The sequence below is a fragment of the Neophocaena asiaeorientalis genome, unplaced genomic scaffold, assembly GCF_003031525.2.
Source record: "Neophocaena asiaeorientalis asiaeorientalis breed wild unplaced genomic scaffold, Neophocaena_asiaeorientalis_V1.1 scaffold46, whole genome shotgun sequence".
NCBI lineage: Eukaryota > Metazoa > Chordata > Mammalia > Artiodactyla > Phocoenidae > Neophocaena > Neophocaena asiaeorientalis.
The window spans coordinates 2,341,736-2,361,681 of record NW_020175393.1 but is presented as its reverse complement, the minus strand read 5'-3'; the positions used below and the strand labels follow the sequence as shown (position 1 = coordinate 2,361,681).

The 19,946-nt window shown below is 57.8% G+C and overlaps 2 protein-coding genes across 3 annotated transcripts in view; one reads left to right on the top strand and one right to left on the bottom strand.

Annotated features, from left to right (window-relative positions):
- The first annotated feature begins 202 nt into the window (after window positions 1-202).
- Window positions 203-6,797, top strand: SPDEF (SAM pointed domain containing ETS transcription factor). Of its 2 annotated transcripts, XM_024766290.1 has the most exons (5): window positions 203-644; window positions 2,772-2,969; window positions 4,370-4,417; window positions 4,530-4,676; window positions 6,591-6,797. In XM_024766290.1, exons 1-5 carry the CDS (start codon window positions 203-205, stop codon window positions 6,767-6,769), a joined length of 1,014 nt encoding a protein of 337 aa, XP_024622058.1. In that variant the 3' UTR covers window positions 6,770-6,797. The 2 variants fall into 2 exon arrangements, with proteins under 2 accessions (XP_024622058.1, XP_024622059.1); XM_024766291.1 differs by lacking the exon at window positions 4,370-4,417.
- A 5,563-nt stretch (window positions 6,798-12,360) lies between these two features.
- The window catches only part of PACSIN1 (protein kinase C and casein kinase substrate in neurons 1), a 61,067-nt gene continuing 53,481 nt past the window's right edge, over window positions 12,361-19,946 (bottom strand). The window contains exons 2-10 of the mRNA XM_024766387.1: window positions 18,096-18,220; window positions 17,023-17,179; window positions 15,836-16,071; window positions 15,282-15,437; window positions 15,002-15,177; window positions 14,508-14,628; window positions 14,282-14,409; window positions 13,114-13,301; window positions 12,361-12,616 (exon numbers count right to left, since the gene is read on the bottom strand). Of these exons, the coding sequence (XP_024622155.1) occupies window positions 12,507-12,616; window positions 13,114-13,301; window positions 14,282-14,409; window positions 14,508-14,628; window positions 15,002-15,177; window positions 15,282-15,437; window positions 15,836-16,071; window positions 17,023-17,179; window positions 18,096-18,158 (1,335 nt within the window). The 5' untranslated portion in view covers window positions 18,159-18,220 and the 3' untranslated portion in view covers window positions 12,361-12,506. The remainder of the gene's footprint in view (window positions 12,617-13,113; window positions 13,302-14,281; window positions 14,410-14,507; window positions 14,629-15,001; window positions 15,178-15,281; window positions 15,438-15,835; window positions 16,072-17,022; window positions 17,180-18,095; window positions 18,221-19,946) is intronic.

The following is a 19,946-nucleotide window of genomic DNA, read 5'->3' as shown; positions in this document are numbered from 1 at the left end:
AAGACCTGTCTTCCCAGCCCTGTCCTAGCTGCCCAGTGACCCGGAAGCCCCAACTCTCTCCCAGGCCCAGCCACTGCCCGCTGGGCTCCTCATCTCTGTAACCAGCGTAGCAGCCCCCATGGGGATGGGGAAGCAGGCAGGACCTGACTCTCCTTCCTTTTTTATTTCTGTAGACGCAGCCGCCAGCCCAAGCAGCAGCGGCATGGGCAGCGCCAGCCCGGGCCTGAGTGGCGTCCCCACAAGCCGCCTCCTGCTGCCCCCCGACACTGTGCTACGGACTGGCCTGGAGAAGGTGGCAGTAGGGGCAGGGGCAATGGGGCCCGAGAGACGGGACTGGAGCCCCAGCCCACCTGCCACACCTGAGCAGGGCCTGTCCACCTTCTACCTCTCCTACTTCGACATGCTGTACTCCGAGGACAGCAGCTGGGTGGCCAAGGGCCCCGGGGCCAGCACTCGGGAAGAGCTGCCCGAGGAGCCCGAGCAGTGCCCCGTCATCGACAGCCAAGCCCCGGGGGGCAGCCTGGACCTGGCGCCGGGTGGGCTCACCCTGGAGGAGCATTCACTGGAGCAGGTGCAGTCCATGGTGGTGGGCGAGGTGCTCAAGGACATCGAGACGGCCTGCAAGCTGCTCAACATCACGGCAGGTGAGCCCCTCCTCACGCCCCCCTCCGCCAGGGGACACAGGCCAGCGGAGGTCACAGGGAGGTGTGGGGGCACCGCCTGGTGCACTGTGGTCACCCCCAGAGATGCTGGTGCTTCTACACGTACACTCAGCCCCTAACACACAGCAGCTGCGAGCCTGGGATCCAAGGTTCCCACTCTCTCTGTGCCCCAGCCGCACCAGCCCAGTGTCCCCACTTGGTAGGTGCCGGGTGAAGCAAATACGAGCTCTACACCATCTGGCCCACCTCCTCCTCTCACACTTAAATCCACTCTCCCCTTATTCACTCTGCTCCAGCCACTCCTGCCTCTTTGCTGTTGCCGCAACACACACACCTCAGAACCTTTGCACTTGCTGGTCCCTCAACCCAGAGCACTCTTCCCCTACATACCTACCTGGCTCGCCCCTCACCTCCTTCAGGTCTTGATTCAAATGGCACCATCTCGATGAGGCCTTTCCTGACCCCTCTATTGAAATTGCTCCCCATACCCCCACGTCTTATTCCTCCAACCTGCTTTATTTCTCTCACGTTTCCTACCGTCTGATATGCTGCATATTTATCTTGTTTACTGACTGTTTCCCCCACTGGAATGTACATGCCCCAAGGGCAGGGATTTTCATTTGTTTTGTTCCCTGCTACATCCCCAGTTCCTAGGATGTTACCTTGTACATAATAGATGCTCAATAAACAATAACTTAATATACCAGGCCCTGTTCTAGCACTGGGGAATTCAGTGTGAACATAGCACAAAGGCTCCTTCATTCACGAAGCTAATGTTACAGTGACAAAACAGATCATAAATAAATAGGATAATGTATCACTGGTCCAGTGGGGATGAGGGCTCTGATGAGGAGGGCACATCAGGAGGCCAGGCACGTGTCTGTGAGGGCCTGGAAGGTGTGGTTATGGAGCTTATGCTACTGGTTGAGGGGCTGCTGGGTCTCCAGTCCCCTGTCCCTCCATCATCTCTCCAGCTTTGGGCAAGCCTGACCCGTCTCCTTGGCCTTTGGGCCCTGGCATCTGAGACTCGCACACAGGAAGGGTCTTCAGGCATCGCTTAGGCCTGGCTCCTCCTCCTCAGTCACCCAGGCCCAGCCCCTGCCACCTAGTAGTCCCAGCTGAGGTCCCGCCTTGAGGCAGCTCCTGCCCAGGCCCCATCCTCCAGTGGCCCAATGCCAGCCCCCAACCCAGGAGCTTTTCCCACGGTGCCTCCGCTCCCACACCGAGTTGGGGAGGGCCCTGCCCTCTAAACAATAGGGACAGAAACAAATTGCTTTGACCCTGAGGAAGAAAATAGGTTTATTAAGTGAGGGCAGGCCAGTCTGCAGGTCACCCAGCTTAGACCACAGCGTTCACTTGGAGGCCCCATTGTGTCTGTGCCTGCAGCTTGGCCACCACCCACGTGGCCTGCTGGGCTCACCCCAGGGCAGCTCCCCAGGGAAACTTATAGGACCAAGCCACCTTGGTCCTATAAGCCTCCGGGCCTTGGCCCCACGGCCACCCTGTACCCTGCCACCGCTCCCCCACATTTGGTGCACGTGCACTGAGCAGCTCCCCAGCCCCCAGCCCTTTGTTAGGTGTTGGACGAGGGGATGGAACTCTCTCTGTGCCTCAGTTTCCTCATCTGTAAAATACAGTGTGGGCGGAGAGTGGGGTTTGTAGAGCTAATTCTTGGTTGGGTTTTTCTCTGGTTCTTTGAAGGGTTTGGGGAAGGCAAGAGGCATCTGGGAAAGAAAGAAGCTTGGGTGTTTCTGGTTTAATGTCACTGTCCCCTCCAGGGCTGTGGCTCCCCAAAAGGCCCTTTGGAGGGGCTGGAGGGGTCTGGGAGGACCTGAGGTCCAGGTGAGATGGGGGTGCAGAGGCCCCAGGCTGCCCTGCCCTGAGCCATGTTTGCTTCAAGGGCCCTGGTTCCTTCCTGTCACTGCCCCCTTCTTCGGTACCCCCTCCACAGAGCCCCTCAAGGCCCCATGTGGCCTGGCCTGGCCCCATCTCAGGAGTGCATGGTCCCAGGCCACCAGTTCCTATGGAGGCTGCATCAGAGCAGAGGGGCCACCTTGGGGGTGGTGCCCTCAAGCAGCCTCCAGGGCTGAAGGAGTGTCTCTTGCCCAGACCCTGTGGACTGGAGCCCTGGCAACGTGCAGAAGTGGCTCCTGTGGACAGAGCACCAGTACCGGCTGCCCTCCGTGGGCAAGGCCTTCCAGGAGCTGGGGGGTAAAGAGCTGTGTGCCATGTCGGAGGAGCAGTTCCGCCAGCGCTCGCCCCTGGGCGGGGACGTGCTGCACGCCCACCTGGACATCTGGAAATCAGGTGGGACAGGCGTGGGTAGAATGCCCCACCCCCCACCCCCCACTGCGGGCTCCAAGCCAGGGACACCAAGGGGAACAGTTAGGTCAGCATGCCTGTCTGGAGGCTACACTCCACTGGGTAGGCAGCCCCTTGTCCCAATCTGGGTTCTGTTCTGAATCCCAACCCCAATGACAGCTGCCTCCCCGGATCCTGGGTGAACTCTCCAGCTCTGACCCACTGCCTACCCTGGTCAAGGCCACAGAACTTAGGACAGAGCACATGGGAAGTTAAAAATAGAAGTTAGACTGTGAGGACACAGGACATCAGATACTCTAAGTCCTTCTTCTTTGTCCTTTTTAAAATTTTGTGTTTGTTTTGTGTTGTTTTCATTAAAGAAGAAATGAGGTAATAAATGTGCAGGATTTTTTAAAAGACCATCGTGAACAACAGTATACCATGAAGAATAATCCTCCCTCCCACCTACCCCGGCCCACCAATCCCCCTCCCTAGAGGCAACCACTGTTGCCAGTTTTGTGAGTACCTTGCCAAGGAAAGTCTATGCATATACAAGCAAGAGTAAGTGTGACTTCTACCCCTTTCTAACGTGAATAGTACGGGTATCACGCTGTTCTGTACTGAACAGCGTATCCTGGGTCTTGTTTCCCATCACTCTCTATACCGCTGCCCCAGTTTTGATGGCTGCGTGCCAACCCCTTAATGTTTACTTGGTCTCAATCTTATCGGGCGCCCAGTGTGCCCTGCACAGAGCCGTGCACTTCAGAGGGGTCAGTCCTCGCTCCACGAGTCAAGGCCCCTGCCCCTCAGGGCCCAGGGTGAATAAAAGGACAGGTCCCACTCTCATGGCTCAGAAACCAGTGTCCTGCCCCAGCCCAGGCCCCTTGCCGGGGTCTGGCAAGAGCAGTGGACAGTGCCAGGCTATAAGCCGGGTGGTGGTGTGGACAGAAGCTGGCAGCTTCTGCCTCCCACTGCTTGTCTGGGGAGGGGGTCAGGTGGAGAGCAGGAGGGGATGGTGGTGCTCGGGGAGCTTGGCAGCTGGAGGGCAGGGAGTGTTTTTATTATGCTGGGCACCGTGCAGGCTTCACCACCCTGCATCCTTGCAAGACCTGTGAGGGGGTGTCCCAGCCCCATTTCACAGGTGACAGAAGGGAGGCAAAGCAAGGCTTGACTTCCACTCCTCTCTGAACAAGGGGCTGCCTGCAGGGCCTCTAAGGCCCCTCCCAGCTCCGAAATCCTACCTTTTCTTCCAGGAGGAGGCTTTGTAAACAGCTGGTCTTCACAGGCTGGCGGGAGGGAGGGAGCCACGGGGGGGTGCTTCTCTGGCCCCACAGTTCCACCCAAATGCCCTCCTCCTCCCTTGGGGGAGTCTCTCTGGTCCCCAACTTCCTCTCCTTGTCCCGCAGCGGCCTGGATGAAAGAGAGGACGTCCCTGGGGGCGATTCACTACTGTGGTGAGTCAGGCAGGGCAGGGAGGCGGCCGGGGCTCTGGGGTCTGGGAGTGGGCTGGGGCAGCCATTGAAGAAGGGGGCTCCCCACTCACCGCCACCCTCCCTGGCTGCCCAGCGTCGACCAGCGAAGAGAGCTGGACGGACAGCGAGGTGGACTCATCCTGTTCCGGGCAGCCCATCCACCTGTGGCAGTTTCTCAAGGAACTGCTGCTGAAGCCACACAGCTATGGCCGCTTCATCCGGTGGCTCAACAAGGAGAAGGGTGAGCAGTGCCAGGGGCAGGAGGGGAGGGGGCTGCTGGGAGCCTGTGGTCCTGCCAGGCGCTGGGCAGGGAGGGTTGGGGGCAGGGCAGAGGGCTGGAGCTGCCCCCACCTTTGCCCTGAATGCCACACACGCACTCTTACTGGACCGGCCCAGGGTCTGTGTGCCGTCTGTGTCCACACGTGTTCCCGGGCTGGGCTCTGCCTGTTGAGGGTCCCCAGTGACACACAGTGCCTGGGACATAGCAGGGCCTTAGAACTCTGCTGAGAACCGGACACGGTCTTTACCCTCAAAACATCAGAGCTTGACGGAGGAGACTGATGGTATCCAATGAAAACTACAGTGCGGGCAACAGAGGTAATATTAGATTTTCAAGTAGCCACAATTAAAAATTTTTTTAAACAGGTGAATTTAATTTTAATAATACATCTGTTTAATCCAATGTTATAAATTCATATAATTTCAACATATAATCGATACAAAAATTATTAATGAGATATTTCCTAAGTCTTTGAAATCTGGTATACATTTTATGCTTACAGCACACCTTACTTCAGACCAGCCACATTTCAAGGGCTAAGAGCCACATGTGGCTAGTGGGGACCACATTGGACAGCAACAAGGCTGGATGGTGTGCGGGTGTGTGTTTTAGAAAAGGCTCGGAGCCAAGAAACCTGGGTTCTAGGCCCCCTCCTGCCATTAGTAGCCGTGGGCTCCTGGACCCCAGTCTTCATGTTTGTGAAATGGACCAGATTCATTCATCCAGCAAACCTTCCCTGTGCACCTCCTCTGGTTCCACACTTGCTCAGCCGACATTTATGGAGGGTTACAGTGTCCTGAGGGTGTGGGGAGAATTCAGCGGTACCCCACCCTCCAGGGACCTACAGTCTTGTAGGAGAACCAGCAGTGAAATGAGCTGGTGTGCAGAATGTGTTGGGCTGTGATGGGGTCAGCCGTGCCTGGGTCCAGGAGGGCTTCACAGAGGAGTGACTTTGGGGCTGAGTGTGGAGCACGGGAAGGCGTTAGGAGGGGTGGAAAAGTTCCTGCACAAGGTGTGGTGATCCCATGTGTATATTTGAGACTGAGAGTGAGCCGGTACTCCAGGGAGACTGTCCCATGAGGGCAGGGAGATCAGGGAGGGTGGGGTGGTCTGGGGAGCCTGCCTGGAGAGGGTGTGCTGACCTGGGCTTTGCCAGGTGGTTTAGAATGAGAACTCGGGGTATTTATGAGTAATAGTTCATCCTAAGGGGTACTTCCTTCAGGCTCTGCTCTAAGCGCTTTCCGTACCCACTCAACAACATGACCACTAACAACCCCCTCTTACTGACAGGAAAACGGGGTCTCAGACAACTTCTAAAGGTAGAAAATGGCAGAGCCAGGATTCCAACCCAGGTCAGCCTGGCTCCAGATCCACTCTTTCCACCATCTCCTACCAATTAATCCTGCCAGAAAGGGCTGTGTGGGCTTGAAGTGTCTGAGAATCGCAAAGCGGTCTTTCAGGCTCGGGAACTGCACGGGTGACCTTGCCAAATGAGCCATGTCTGCAGCCCGGAGCCCCGCAGGGCTTCTGTGTGGGGTGTCCACACCCCACACTTAGGAGCAGAGGCTGGCAAGGATCAGGCCCTCAGGGCCCCAAGTCGCCAACCAACGTAATGCAGGTTCACCCTGCACCAGGAGGTCTGTGAGTCCATGGTAGGATTTACCACTTCCTGGGCCCTGTGGAACACCCTTCCCACATGTTCCTTTAACCCTCACCACAACCGTGGGAGAAGGTATCATGGCCCAGCGCCTGGCCCTACCCCGGGCGACTCTAGCCCCCCTGGCTGTGAGAGACTGACCTGCTGGTCTTGGTCTTTCTCCTTCCTGCCGCCCCGCCTGCACTGCTGGCTCTCTCTGGGCCCTCCTGCTGCCCCAGGCATCTTCAAAATCGAGGACTCCGCGCAGGTGGCCCGGCTGTGGGGCATCCGCAAGAACCGCCCCGCCATGAACTACGACAAGCTGAGCCGCTCCATCCGCCAGTATTACAAGAAGGGCATCATCCGCAAGCCGGACATCTCCCAGCGCCTGGTCTACCAGTTCGTGCACCCCACCTGAGCGCTGCGGCCAGGCCCTGGGCCTGGTCTACCAGTTCGTGCACCCCGTCTGAGTGCTGCGGCCAGGCCCTGGGCCCGAACCTTGCCCTCGCCAGACCTCCCCTCTGCCTGCCCTGCCTCAGCCAGACCCTGAGCTGGGGGAGAGGGCAGTCTGCTGGCATCCGTAGTTCAAGGTCAGGGAGGGGATGGCCCCTCGCTCCACGGGTGTCAGTGAGCTCTCTGGGGCCCGAGGGACCCCGGGGTGGGCATGCTTTCTCTTTGGGTCTCACTGCTCCTGCGCCCAGTCCACTGGAGGACGGTGGAAGCCAGGGCTGTTCTCAGTGTTCATGGCACCCCAGGGAAGGCCCTCCCTCCACCCAGCCTCTGACCCCAGAAGTTCCAGAGCAGAGCCGACAGAATGGCAGTGACTTGGCCAAGGCCACTCGCAGTCCAGTGCCCTCTGCCACCCATTCTGTACCATGCCTGGCATGGTGCAGGGACCTACACCCCCAAGTTGGGAAGCCAGGGGTGCCCTGGGGATGGATAATAAAGATACTAGAGAATTGACATGGCCCCAGTGTCCTACGTACGGTGAGAGAGTGGCACAGCCTGGAGGCCATCAATGCTCAAAAGGCTGTGGTCACAGGAGACTGGGGTGGTCAAGGGAGGCTTCCTGGGGGAGGTGGCATTGAGCTGAGCCTAAAAGGAAAGGGGCAGTTGATTGGTAGAAGCAGTGGGAGAGAGGCAGTGAGTCCTCAAGGCCAACGAGGGGCTGGACTGGCCCTCATCTCCCCTGACCTGGTGTCAGCTGGAAGGAGGGCGTGGGCTGGGGCTGAAAAGGGTCTACGGCAGGACTGGAGAGATGGTGGTGTCCTTCCCATCCTCCTGCTCTGCTTTAGATCAGGACTTTCCCCTGGGGTGGGCCGAGGGCTGCCCCTCTTGTGAGGGGGTCCACAGCCCTTGCCTCTGCTTGGCCACCTGAAGGGGCTCTGGGCTGGGCAGCAGGGCTGTGGGAGAGGATGGAGCCTTCAGTCTTCCTCATGGGACACTGGCTCTGCAGCAAACAAGAGTGGAAGAGAGGTTGGCTTGCTGGCAATTCCTCTCTTGAGAGAAGCCACAGACCTCCTCAGGGGCCCGGAAGCTGTGAGCCCTGCAAGCTAGGTGTGAGGGGCCAGGGCTCCTGACGGGAAAAAGGGGTGGGTCTGAGTGTTCATCTGTGTGCTGAGGGAGATGGAACCCACTGCCTTCTTTCCTGGGCAAAGCAACTCGGCTTCCTCATGCTCCCCTCACGTTTGTTCATCCAGCTCAGCTGACCTGAGGGCGGACTAGGCAGCCAGGTGCTTCCACTGCTCTTTGTCATGAACCTTCCCAACAAAACTGTGAGGTAAGGGTCACCCCCCCACACACGCTACTTTGCAGCTGAGGAAACTGAGGCTCAGAGCAGTTAAGTGCTCGCTCACAGTCACACAGCCAATCAGCGGCAGAACCAAGAACTGAACCCACAAGGACAGGGCTCTCTCTCCCTGTTCCTCCATGCCTCCTGCTCTGTCAGCGCCCTTAGCCTCTGTAACGCTTAGCTTCTGATGACAGGCTTCCAGGAGACAGCCCAGCGCCACCCAGACCACTGAGGGTTAAATGCTGCCCTGTACTGCACCTTCTGCCCTCAGCAATTTTATTGTCTCCAGAAGAAAGTTTACTCCTGGCAGTGAGCAAACAGCACCTTGGCATCTGTCAGCTGGGATTGCACTGGGAGGAGGAGGAGGCCCTGCCCCAGGCCAGTGCCTCGCTGGGCCCCTGCTGTCTGCCCACCCCCGGGGAGGGGGCAGACTGGGCCCTGGCCAGAACCCAGCTCGGCTCTGCTGTACTGGTTTTGTCTCCAGCAGGCCTAAGTCCCTGGAGCCACCTGCTTGCAGGTCCCCAGCTAGGCCTGGGCCTGGAGAGGCCTCGGATCTCAGGCTGGGGCTGGGAGGGAGGGAGGAGGATTAGGGGTGAGGAGTGGGGAGCTGGAGGCGCTCCAGAACGCGGAGCTGCGGGGGGGCTTGGGTGGGGCAGCTCCCTGCTGTGTGGATCTGCACGAGGCACAGAGGCACACACGCATCCAGTGACACCTCGCGTGCTGGCAGCAAACTCCGGAATCCTTTTTCTCCTTCACACACCTGCCTGTCAGAACTCCATCTAGCCTAGGTACTCCCTGACCTTCTGCAGGGGAGCCTGCCTCCAGGGCTCCCCATAACTGCATGGAACAGCCTGTCCAAATAAGGCAAACTTTTATCTTTACTTGAAGAGTCCTCTGGCTAAAACCAGGGGTTTGGCCCTGGAGGTGGATCTGGGGGATGAAGAATACGGGGGAGAGAACAGATCCAATCCCCAAATGGACCTTTTCTCCCTGCCCTGAGCATGCCCCAAGGCTGGGGGAAAACAGTAGGGGTGAGGGGACTATAGTATATTTACCTTGAACGAGGGTTTGTGTCAGGACCCTGTCAGGCTGTCAAGGCCAGAAGGGCCTCAGAGAGACATCTAACCAGACGGGGGAGGCTGAGACCCAGGGTGGGGACACAGTGACCTGATGGCAGGACTGGGACAGGGATTCCTGCCCTGCCCCAGAGGGGATCTGGCCGGAGTGGGGAAGCTGGAGCAGGGGCTAGGACTGGAGCTGAAGCTGGGCTGGGGGCTGAGCCCCGGTTATAACAGAGTTAGGAGCCCAGAGCCCCTGTCCTGCTCCACAAGGGGCCCCACACAGAAGTGCTGTCAGAGGTCAGGCAGGACACAGGAAAGTGTGGCATGGCCTGATGTCACACCACGGGGAGCCGGGACTGTGAACACCAGAAGCCACAGGCCTCAGCAGCCACTTTTAGAATTTTGCTTTAAAAATGGAAACCTATTTAGGGGTCAAATTCATCCTTAAACCATGAGTTTGGGACCCCGGGTGCCCCAGGTCTCCTGGTCAGTGCTCATCACCAGGCACCCGGATTCTAAAGGGCACAGCCTTGGAGCCTTAGAGAGCATCAGGTGTGACCTTCCCTGTACAGACAGGACCCAGGGCCCTGGAAGGTGAAGGGACCAGCCCTCAGGCCCCCAGCCCGTGGTGGTCGCCAGGACAGTACCCAGCATGCTCCCCAACAGACGTCCAACCGCAGGCAACTCTCAGAGCGCTCGCAAGACACACAAGACTCAGGATGACAACGTCCAGCCAGGTTGACACAGTTCTGGATTTTATCCACAGTCATACAGTCACAACTTATATATATATATATTTGTATTTATATACCTTTAAATTACACAATCATGTACAAAACGGGTGCATTGCTGAGACCACGGAGTTTCACAGGTGTTGGACTAATGGAGTCAGGAAGCCTAGGGTGGCAGGCGGCGGGGCAGCCCCGGCTCCTCGCAGAGCCAGGCCGCAGAAAGGGCGCTTAACTGGGGACAAAACACGGTACACACCGAGCCCCGCAGAGCGCCCTGCGCAGCATCCAGGGGGCGGACAGGGGCTGCGGGAGGCGGTGGGCGTTGAGTGACTGACACCAGCACTGACAGGTGGGGCTCAGGGGGACTTCCGGGTGGGAGACCCTCCTGCCCTGGGGTCCTGAGGAGCCTGGGGACTGAGAGGGAGTGGTGTCCCCAACAGGGCCGTGGAGGTGGTTGCTCAGAAGGAATGGGTTTCGAGTCCCTGCCCCGGAGTGGGCTGCTAGAGTGCTGAGGGGGACAGGCCTGGGGTCCAGCCAGGGCCACAGCCCCTCCCCAGGTACCAGGAAGCCGCGGGCACAGAGAGGGGGAGCCCAGACCCAAGGTGCAGATGTGCTCGCTTCCTGCCTTCCAAGGGGCAGAGGCCTCCAAGCCCAACTCCTGCCCTTGGGGAGAGGCTGAAGAGGCTTTTGTTCTGGAGTCCGAAGGCCTGAGGCTTCCGAAATCTTAGTTCAGGCTCTGAGGGGCCTAGGGCACATCCCAGGCTGCAGCAGAGGCCCAGAAGGCAGACAATAACAAGAACAGGGGTGCTGAGAGGGGAGTCTGCCCGACCCTGGGGGTGCCATTGTCCCCAAACCCCCAACTCCCCTGACCCCAAAGGAGGCCTGCACCAGCTCAGGCCCCTGTGACTCTGCCCAGGTCCTCACATGACCAGGCTCAGGGCCCTGAGGCTGAGGTCTGCGACCTCCTGAGTGGGCTGCTGGGAGAAGCACGGAGCAAAAGAGGACGGAGGCTGATGGAGGGGCTGGGGTATCACACTGTCTTTACCTGGAGGCCCGGGGTCCAGGGGCTGCTGGAGCTGAGCGGGTAGGGTGTCTGCAGGCCCGAAGCTCAGAAGTGGCGTCAGCTGTGAGCAGTAACCTCACCTGGTGCTGCAGGAAGCCTCAAGGCCTCACCCCGGAGGTTCCCGAGACGCCTCTTCCCATCATTCCCCTACCTCATTGGGTCTTGTCCTGCCCTGGTCGGCTTCTCAAGCACCCTCGCCCCACTCCTATGGGCAAGGCTGGTTGGTACCTGGTACGAATACCTGGTAATCCAGCACCACTTCCTTTCACCAACCACAGGAAACACTCCTGCTCTTGCAGGAGGCCCTTTGCCTCCTCCCACCCACAAAAGTTCTTTAACTGAGAACCAGGCTTGGAGAGATGGAGGGGCTGCCAGCAGGAGGGGCTGCCAGGGGCTGGGGTTGGGCGAGAGGGGACAAGGAAGAAAGACCTGGCGACTGTCCTGCTCCTGAGGCCGGGGCTCCTCCCTCCTGCAAACCCATGCCTCTCCCATTGGCCACAGGCACCGGGTCCCCAGTGCCTCCCCAGGCAGGCCAGAGCAGGGGAGAGAGGCATGGGAGGCCAGCTTAGCCCAGTGGTTTTACAGTTTTAGAGGGACATGGAGGGAGGGAGGGAGGGAGGCAGGGGGGGCAAGAGGCCCTCCTCCCCAGGAGGCTGCTACTGTTGTTGGCTTTGCGCTGGGCTTTGGGGCCCCTCCCCACGGCCTAAGGCCTTACAAGAGCAGGGGCAGGGGTCTGAGGAAGAGCCTGTGCCGGAAGTACTGACAGCTGCAAAGAAGGGCCCCAGCAGGGTCCCGGTCCTTCCGCTGAGCCTGCTCCCCGTTCACTCACCCTCCTACACCCTAGTCACACTGTCACCAACTCCAACTCACCCCTCTTCATGTCCTGGGGAGTCTAGGGACCCCTGGAAAGCTCTATGGGAGAAGAGGGTGACTATCCCTCCTCCAGCCCCACCAGTCCTGAGGCGCAAGGCTAGGAGAAGGGTACTCCCCAGGCAGAGTGGAAGACTAAAGAGGAGGCCCCCTTCTTGGGGGTCTGCAGGGGAGGTCTTTCACAATAGGGAGGTGGTGGGAGGGGAGCAGGGTGGGGCTGGAGGCAGAGGTCATAAAACCAGGCCCAGAAAATGGAGGCAGGTGCCGGCAGCCTGGGGTGGGGAGGGGAAGGCTGGGGGGACTGAGGCAGGATGAAAGGGTCCAGGAGACACCCCTCTGGGCTCAGGAGACTCTCTGGTGGGATCTGAAGAGAGGATGTTGTGATGTCGCTGTTGGGCTAAGTCCTAAGACCCTCACCTACCCTGGGGCCATCACCCCAAGTCCCACCACCCTGGCCTCCAGGCAAATGCTCTGTCTCTTAGTATTTTTTTGTTTTGTTCTGTTTTGACTTTTAAAAAAATAAAAGCTTGATTGGAAAATATGTCTGGAACTCTATGGCGAGGGGAGGAGGACAAGAGTGGGCAGGGAGGGGAGGCGGTGGGTGAATAGTGGGAGTGATGTGGAGGGGAGCAGGGTAGCTAGATGGCCTCCACGTAGTTGGCGGGATAGAGGCCCAGCTGCCCGCTGTCCAGCCGCCCGCGGCACCAGCCCTGCTCGTCCTCCTCGCCAAGCTTGGTGAGCTCATCTCCTAGGGAGGGGACACAGAGGAGCTGGTTGACAGGAACTCAGAGAGGACTGACCCCCACCCCCACCTGCTGGGTAAGCCCTCTGATTACACTGGGCTGACCCCAGTGCCCCTCCCATTACTGCCCGGTTGCCAGCCCCCCACCACCACCACCACGAGATCAGCCCCACCCACACCTCAACACCCACGGGCGGCCCAGCCAACCACCTAATCTCGGCTCCACCCCAGAAACCCAGGCCCCGCCTCCAGCTTCACTGCCCTAGTCCTGTCCGTCCTCCTGGCAGCCCTGCCCTCAGGCTCCGCCCCCAATACTTGTTCTGGCCCTACCCCCACCCTATTCTCGGGTCCAGATTCTGCCCCTGGCACCCAGTTGCCACTCTCAGGCCCTGCCCTTGCTCTCCAATTGAAGTCTTGCCCCCGAGGCACAGGTCGCCCTCCAGGTCTTGGCCGCGCCCATGCGCCAGGCCCCACCCCAGGTTCGACCGGCCCCGCCCCCTTACCAGCCTTGAAGCTGAGCTCGTCCTGCTCCTGGCCGTCGTAGTCGTAGAGCGCCCGCACACGCACTCCCTTGGCGTCTTCATCGAAGGGGTTGGAGCCCCCGTTGGCTTCATTTCCCCCAAATGGATTCCCGCTCTCGTCGTCTGACCACTCAGTGGCGTAAGTCTGGCCCCTGTCGTAGCTGCTAACACTGAGAGGCAGAGAGAGGACCCAGCATGAGTGGCCTCTCACCCTGTCCTTAGGGCTGCCCCCTCCTCCCAACCAGAGCCCTGACCCTAAAGTCCACCAAGGCTGGAGCAAGGACGGGCCTTGTAAGACGGGGTCTGGAGCCAGTGACCCTCACTGACAGCTCTTTAACCAGATGGGAGGCAGGACTATTAGCATTACTCAGCCCTTGAGTGAGGTGGTGCTGAAGGAGACCCCAGAGAACATCTGACCCCTCATCTGAAAGGGGTATTACAACCCAGTGGCTAAGAGTGAGGATTACTAGTACTAGGGATGTAATGTACAACATGATAAAGATAATTCACACTGCTGTATGTTATCTATGAAAGTTACAACAGTAAATCCTAAGAGTTCTCACCACCAGGAAAACAATTCTTTTCGAATTCTTGAACTTTGTATCTATATGAGATGATGGATGCTCACTAAACTTATTGTGATAATCATTTCATGACAGATGTGAGTCAGACCATTATGCTGTACACCGTAACCTTATACAGTGCTATGTATCAATTATATCTCAATAAAACTGGAAGAAAAAAAAACAACACAAGAAAAGAAAGAAAGAAGGCCAAGGCAAATATATGAGTGAGGATTCTGCAGCCAGACCTCTTGGGCATCATATCTTGGCTCTGAGGCTTACTAACCAGCTGTGTGACCTTGGGCAAGTCACTTAACCTCTCTGGGTGTTGATTTCTCCATCTGTAAAATGGGAATATTTACACACTCCTCAGAGTGCTGAGAGACATCAAGGAGCTAATTTATGGAAAATGCTTAGAACAGTACCTGGCACACAGTAGGTGCTCTCATGGGGTTATCTATCACTACCTTTGAGAGGAGCCCAAGCTTGCCATGATTTAGACCATTTCTTGTCTCCTGAGGTAAAACTCAGCTGTCCCAGGATGTGGACCCCCCTGGCCCCCAGGAAGCTCCGTAGGAGGCACTTACCTGCCACGGTCCCCAGCCTGGGATGTGGACTCCACCATCCCAGCAGCATTGGTCAGCACTACCCCCTCTGCCTTCTTGGGCTGTTTCTCCTTCTTGGTGGTGGTGTGCGGGAGGTCTGGGTTCCACTCCTGGGGGGTGTCAGGGGAGCAGTCAGGCTGGGGGGCTGCCCCCCGAGGCTCCTTCCAGCTGTTTCAGATTCCCCTTCCCCATCCCCACACATCCTCACCTCAAACTGGGGCCAATTCATGGGCATGCCAGGGCCGCTGGTGCTGCGGAACCATCTGAGGTCGTCCTGGGCGTCGGCCCCCCGGATGGCCTGCTCCAGCTCCCGGTACACTTGAACGTAGCTGTGCACGGGGGAGATGGAGAGGTGCAGGGCAAGATGCACCATGGCCCCATCTCAGCCTCAGTGAGGGCCAGAGCCTGTTCAGGAGACCAGGGTGCTGGCGTGCCCCCCAGCTGGGAATCAGGCTGCTTCCCAAGGAGCAATCTCTGAGTGGGCAGCTCCAGGTATGCCCAGTGGGCACCTTTCTCCATCCCCACCTTAGCCACTCACCCATCCATCCAAGCATGTTTCTTGAGTATCTGGTGTGCGTCAGCTTACACCCAGGCAGCTACTGGCCCCTGCAGCTCCGCCCTCCCCTTCCTGTCACTATAACATAGGGCCCAGGATGCGCTGCTGCCTCTGCCTGTGCCCACCGTGCCGCCACGCCCAGCTACCTGCTATTCTCAGCTAGGTTGAGGTGACGTTTGATGTCTAGCAGCACCTCCTTGAGGAAGACCAGCCTCCTTTCCTCAAATTGCTGGCACTGTTCAAACACCTGCTCCATGCCCTCCATGTACTGGGGTGTGGTCTTGCCCACGTCATCCAGCACCTTCTCATACTTCTCCTGTGTCTATAGGAACCAGGGCAAAGTGGGGGGTGGTGGTGAGAGCCAGGCCTGCAGCTCCCAGCTGCCACCCACTCCAAGGGGCCCTGAGACCCCAGCCCGACCAGCACCTTCTGCACATCCTGCTTGCACTTGTCCACTTTGTCCTGCAGCTTCTTCTGCTGCTCAGGTGTCACCGACTGCTCCGTCTTGCTATTCATCTCCCGGGTCATGGCCAGCTTCTCCTCTTTGCAGGCCAGATGGTAGGCCTTCTTGGCTGCCTCTAGCTGTGGGGAGGGGGAGAGGAGGCAGGGTGTAAGCAGAAGCAAACGTGTTCACTTTCAACCCCTCCCACCTGCCCACTCCACCGGGAGCTGTGAGCACACATTCTTAAAAGGCGGAAGGGATGCAGGCCCCAGCTCCAGGTATTCAGGAGCAGTGCCCACCCATCTGTGCATTTCCCTGCACCGCCTGCCCCTATGGACACCCTCCCCTCGGGCACTGCAGTGCCTGCCCCATCTGTGGGTGTTTCTCTCTGGCAGGCAGTGCTGCTCTCCTGTGGGCCCAATACCAGTGGGCAGTGCACTGCCTGCCACATCTGTAGAGACCCTCCCTCTGATCAGTCTGCCCCTCTGAGCCCAGCTGCCCAGCCTCGCCCCTTCCGTGGCAGCCGCCCACCAGGCACCTCCTTCATCTTCTTGGCCCAGGGCTTCTGGGCCTTGCGGAAGCCGTCTTCAGCCTCCTTGGTCTCCTTGAAGCCGCCCATGATCTGCTTGTGATAGGCATCCTTCTGCCAGTTCTTGACCTTCTCCAGGTCCTCGTTCAGCAGGCTGTTCTTCACCTCCTGGTGCAGTTCGCTCACCTTGTCCGCCTCCGTCATCATGGCACCCCAGGCCCGTTCCAGGCTGCCATACTGTGGGCCTGAGGAAATGGCCATGTGGTCACGGGGTCCTCATTACCCCTGGCCCAGAGGCTCGCCTCACGCCTCCTTTCTCTAAGGCTTTCCCCATACTTCCCATGGCAGCAGAAATGCCCTCCTCTGCTCTCCCTACAGTTTTATCCATCTTCCAGGGCCCATCTTCCAGGGCCCAAGAACAGCCACCTCCTTCGGGAAGCCTTTTCTGAGTACTCTATCCTCACACACCTCGGCCTCCAGCCCTCATGAATTCTTCTTACAGCGTCCATCTCTGGGCCTACTCCCTGTCTCCCCCATCAACTTGTCAGCCCCATGGGCGGCAGCCTGGACCCCCATGAGCTCTCACAAGCCAGCATAGCACCAGCCACACAGTCGGTGCTCCAGGAATGTTGACTGAAGGTAAAACTGAAGAACCAACTGGTGACAGATAACAGGAAGCCACCGGGACCAGACATCCCACAGGATCTGGACCAGCAAGAACAATTGCTATAATAAAATTTGCATATGGGCCACATTAAACGCCCTGAATTTGATAGCTGAACTATGGTTATGTAAACAAATGTTCTTATTCTTCGGTGATACATGAAGAATTTAGGGTGAAGGGGCATGTCTCTAACTTGAATGGTTCAGAAAAGCTATGCCTATAAATAGAGAGGGAGTGAGAAAACAAACGTGCTAAAATGTGAGCTGGTGAGTCTAGGTGAAAGATATGTAATTCTCTGTACTATTCTAGCAACTGTTCTCTAAGCTTAAATTATTTCAAAATAAAAAGTTATTTGTTTTTAATCCAACCTAAAATTGCAGAAAGTAGAGTTGACCGGGGACAGGGAGGCCTGCGTGGTTTGGGAGGGGAAGTGTGCAGAGGCAGGGCGCTCCCGGGACCCAGACAGTGGGGGGCCGGTTAGCGCCTGGGGTGTGCGCGAGGGCTGGGCATGGGGCAGGAGGGGGAGGGGCACCTTTCTCGATGAGCTGGCGCCAGCGCTTGGCCCAGTCGGTGAGCTGCTGCGCATACGCCTTCTCGATCTTGGCGCGCTCCTGCACGCAGTTCATCAGGTCGTTGCACAGCCGGTGCCCGTCATCGATGCGCTTCACCGTCCGCTTGTAGTTCCCCACCTGGCGGCCGAGCAGCGAGCACGACTCCCGCGGGCTCCCCGCCTCGCCCGCCCGGCCGCCCTGGCCACCCTGTCCTGCAGGGGGCGCCCGCCGGGCCACCCGGCGCTCACACCCTGGGGGCTCTGGACCCTCAAACTGATGGAGACTTGGACACCCCCCCTCACACCCCACCGTCTATACACTGCCTCATCCCACTTTAAACAGAATTTCCTCACTGCCACCAAGTGCAGAAGGATATTTATAATTTGGACTTAGATGAATTATTCATTTTGTACTTGCCGTGCTAAATCTATTATATTTATATAGAGTCATATAAGCGTTGAGCTGATCTGCAGCTTCCTGACACAATATTATGTTTTGTAGACATCTCATTAAACACTTATTAATTTAGGTTTGGCAGTTTTTACTTTGGGTTTTGGAAGCCGATGGAAAATTTCTTTCTGGGTCTCCAATATTTTGGAAGGCTCCTGCAATGCTGACTCCACCTCTTTGTCGCTGCGGGGCTCCCTGAACTTGTACCACTTCTGTGACCAGTGCTCCGCCCCCTGCCCACTGCATAGGGTAGGAGGCGGGGCACGGCTGTGAAAGGCCACGCAAGCTGTAAAGTGCTGCACCTGCCTGCGTGAAGCACAAGGAGTCTGAGCCGCGGCCCCCAGAGCAGAGGGTCAGGAGGGCCCTGTTCCACATCATAAATTCCACAGGATCTCTCCAGGGGCAGCTGTGAGGCAGAGGGGCTCTGGGCTCAATGGTCTGTAGGAACCACTTGGTGGCAACAACTGCCCGCTGGACACGGAGGGCTTTGGAGGGGTCCGTGGGGCTGGGGAGCAAGATCTGAGGTCACGGGTGGGTGGGAGCCTGGACCTCCACGCAGCCAGGCTGCCTGGTCCCCAGGACCTGGGGAGCATCTAAGCCTCACCTCCCAGAAGCTGTCGGTGGTCTCCTCTGGAGCGAGCGAGGCCTCATCGTAGGAGCCGGACATGGTGTGGCCGTTGCGGGGTGGACAGGTGTGGAGTGGCGGTCAGCAGGCTGGCTGCTCATGTGCTGGGAGGGCAGGAGAGAGATCCTGGAGATGAGGGCAGCTCCCCGCATGCCCCATTCCGGGCCTGGGGCCCCAACTTGCTGTGGGGGCTCTACAGGCATGAGCTCGCATTGGATGGGGGCTTCCTGCCCAGAGACTGGCTCCCCATCCCTAGGGTAACCCCAAGAGCCACCCTGTAGCACCCCTCGTGCCCACCACTCGGTCTCTCCACCATAAGCCCTTCACTCCACATCCTGTCCCTCCCCTCTCCCCTAAGTCCGTCATCCAGCTCAAGCGTGAGCACCTCTTCTCAGAAGCCTGCTGCAACCACCAGAACCATGGTGCCTGCAACTGTTTTTGTGCTCCTGGACTCTTAGAGCTAAAACCTAGGGCCACGTAATTACATATTTGCTTTATATAAATCCGCAGTTTGCTTCACAGACACACACAACTCCTCAAAGCCAGCAATCAGACTTATCTCTGTGCGTGTCCTGCACTCCCTCCCCAGGACCTGGCACCCTGGGGCTCAATGATGAACCGTAGAAGGCTTCTCAATCTGCCCACCTCGGTACTGCCCACCCTGACATAGCTGAATCCTTGCACCTTGTGCAAAAGACCCACCTCAGCTACCCCCCAATCCCCAATTGACGCAGAACCCCTGGTCTCAGCCCCTAGAACCTCCCTGAACCCCCCCCCACCACCACCTGAAGCCTGGACCCAAGCCCCTTGGAAAGCTGGCAGCAGGGCCCCTCCTACCTCCCACCCAGGCTCAGCGCCTCCTCAGTTCTCTGAGCTACTGGGCTCCTGTAAATGCCCTTCCGGCTGCCCTGGTGCCCAGCCTCAAAGCCTCCATTAGCCGCTTACGTATCTCCTGAGTCCCAGACATGTGGCTTCCTGGCCCACAGGTCAGAGCACCGCAATCTGCGTGAACATCAGGGTGGCTGTGTGTGCCATGGATCTGTCAGCAGGCATCACGGCTCTTCAATCTAGGCCATGTGCTGCCCCCGGGCCAGGGCAGGCACTGCCCTACTCCCATCCCCCAGTCCTCATTGCCACCCTGGACAAGAATGGCTCAGTAGTTAGGAGACAGGACTCAGAGAGCTAGGGGTCTGGTCTTCAAAGGGGCAGCGAGTCCAGGCTGGGCCTGACTCTGAAATGGAGCAGGACCCTATGATCCTTGCTGCCCATGTCCTCAGCCTGCCTTTTGTCTATGGAAAAACTTTAGCCAAACAGTAAAGTTTAATCAGATAAGTGAGAAAATGCAGAAACAAGACTAAAAATCTGAGTCTAAACAAGTCCAACAAGAGAAAATAGTAATAGTTTAGTCATTAAGCATAGTCAAGGACCTTTAGTTCTTCTTCAAGGGCTATAGATAATATTCTGAGCCATATCCTGTGAGCTGTCTTACAGATACTAAAACCCCCACCAGGTGGAAGAAGTTAACTACATGATGACCAGGCTGTAGCCATGACGTAAGCTGCCACAATTCCAAGAGCTGGCCTCAAAGAAACGGGAACAAACCGACCCTGGAACCAAAGACTAACCGTACGTAATCAAGATGACACTGGTCAGGCCACCGATGACCAATTTCAAGATGACTGTCACAGCTGACTGTGCTGTTTCTGCAAGTAGCCCCTTCCCTTCACCTATAGAAGCTCTTGCCCACTGATTGTCAGTGGGGGAGAATTGGCCTTTGGACAGGAATCCGCCCTCCCCCCAGGTTGCTGGCCTCCAAAATAAAGCAAACTT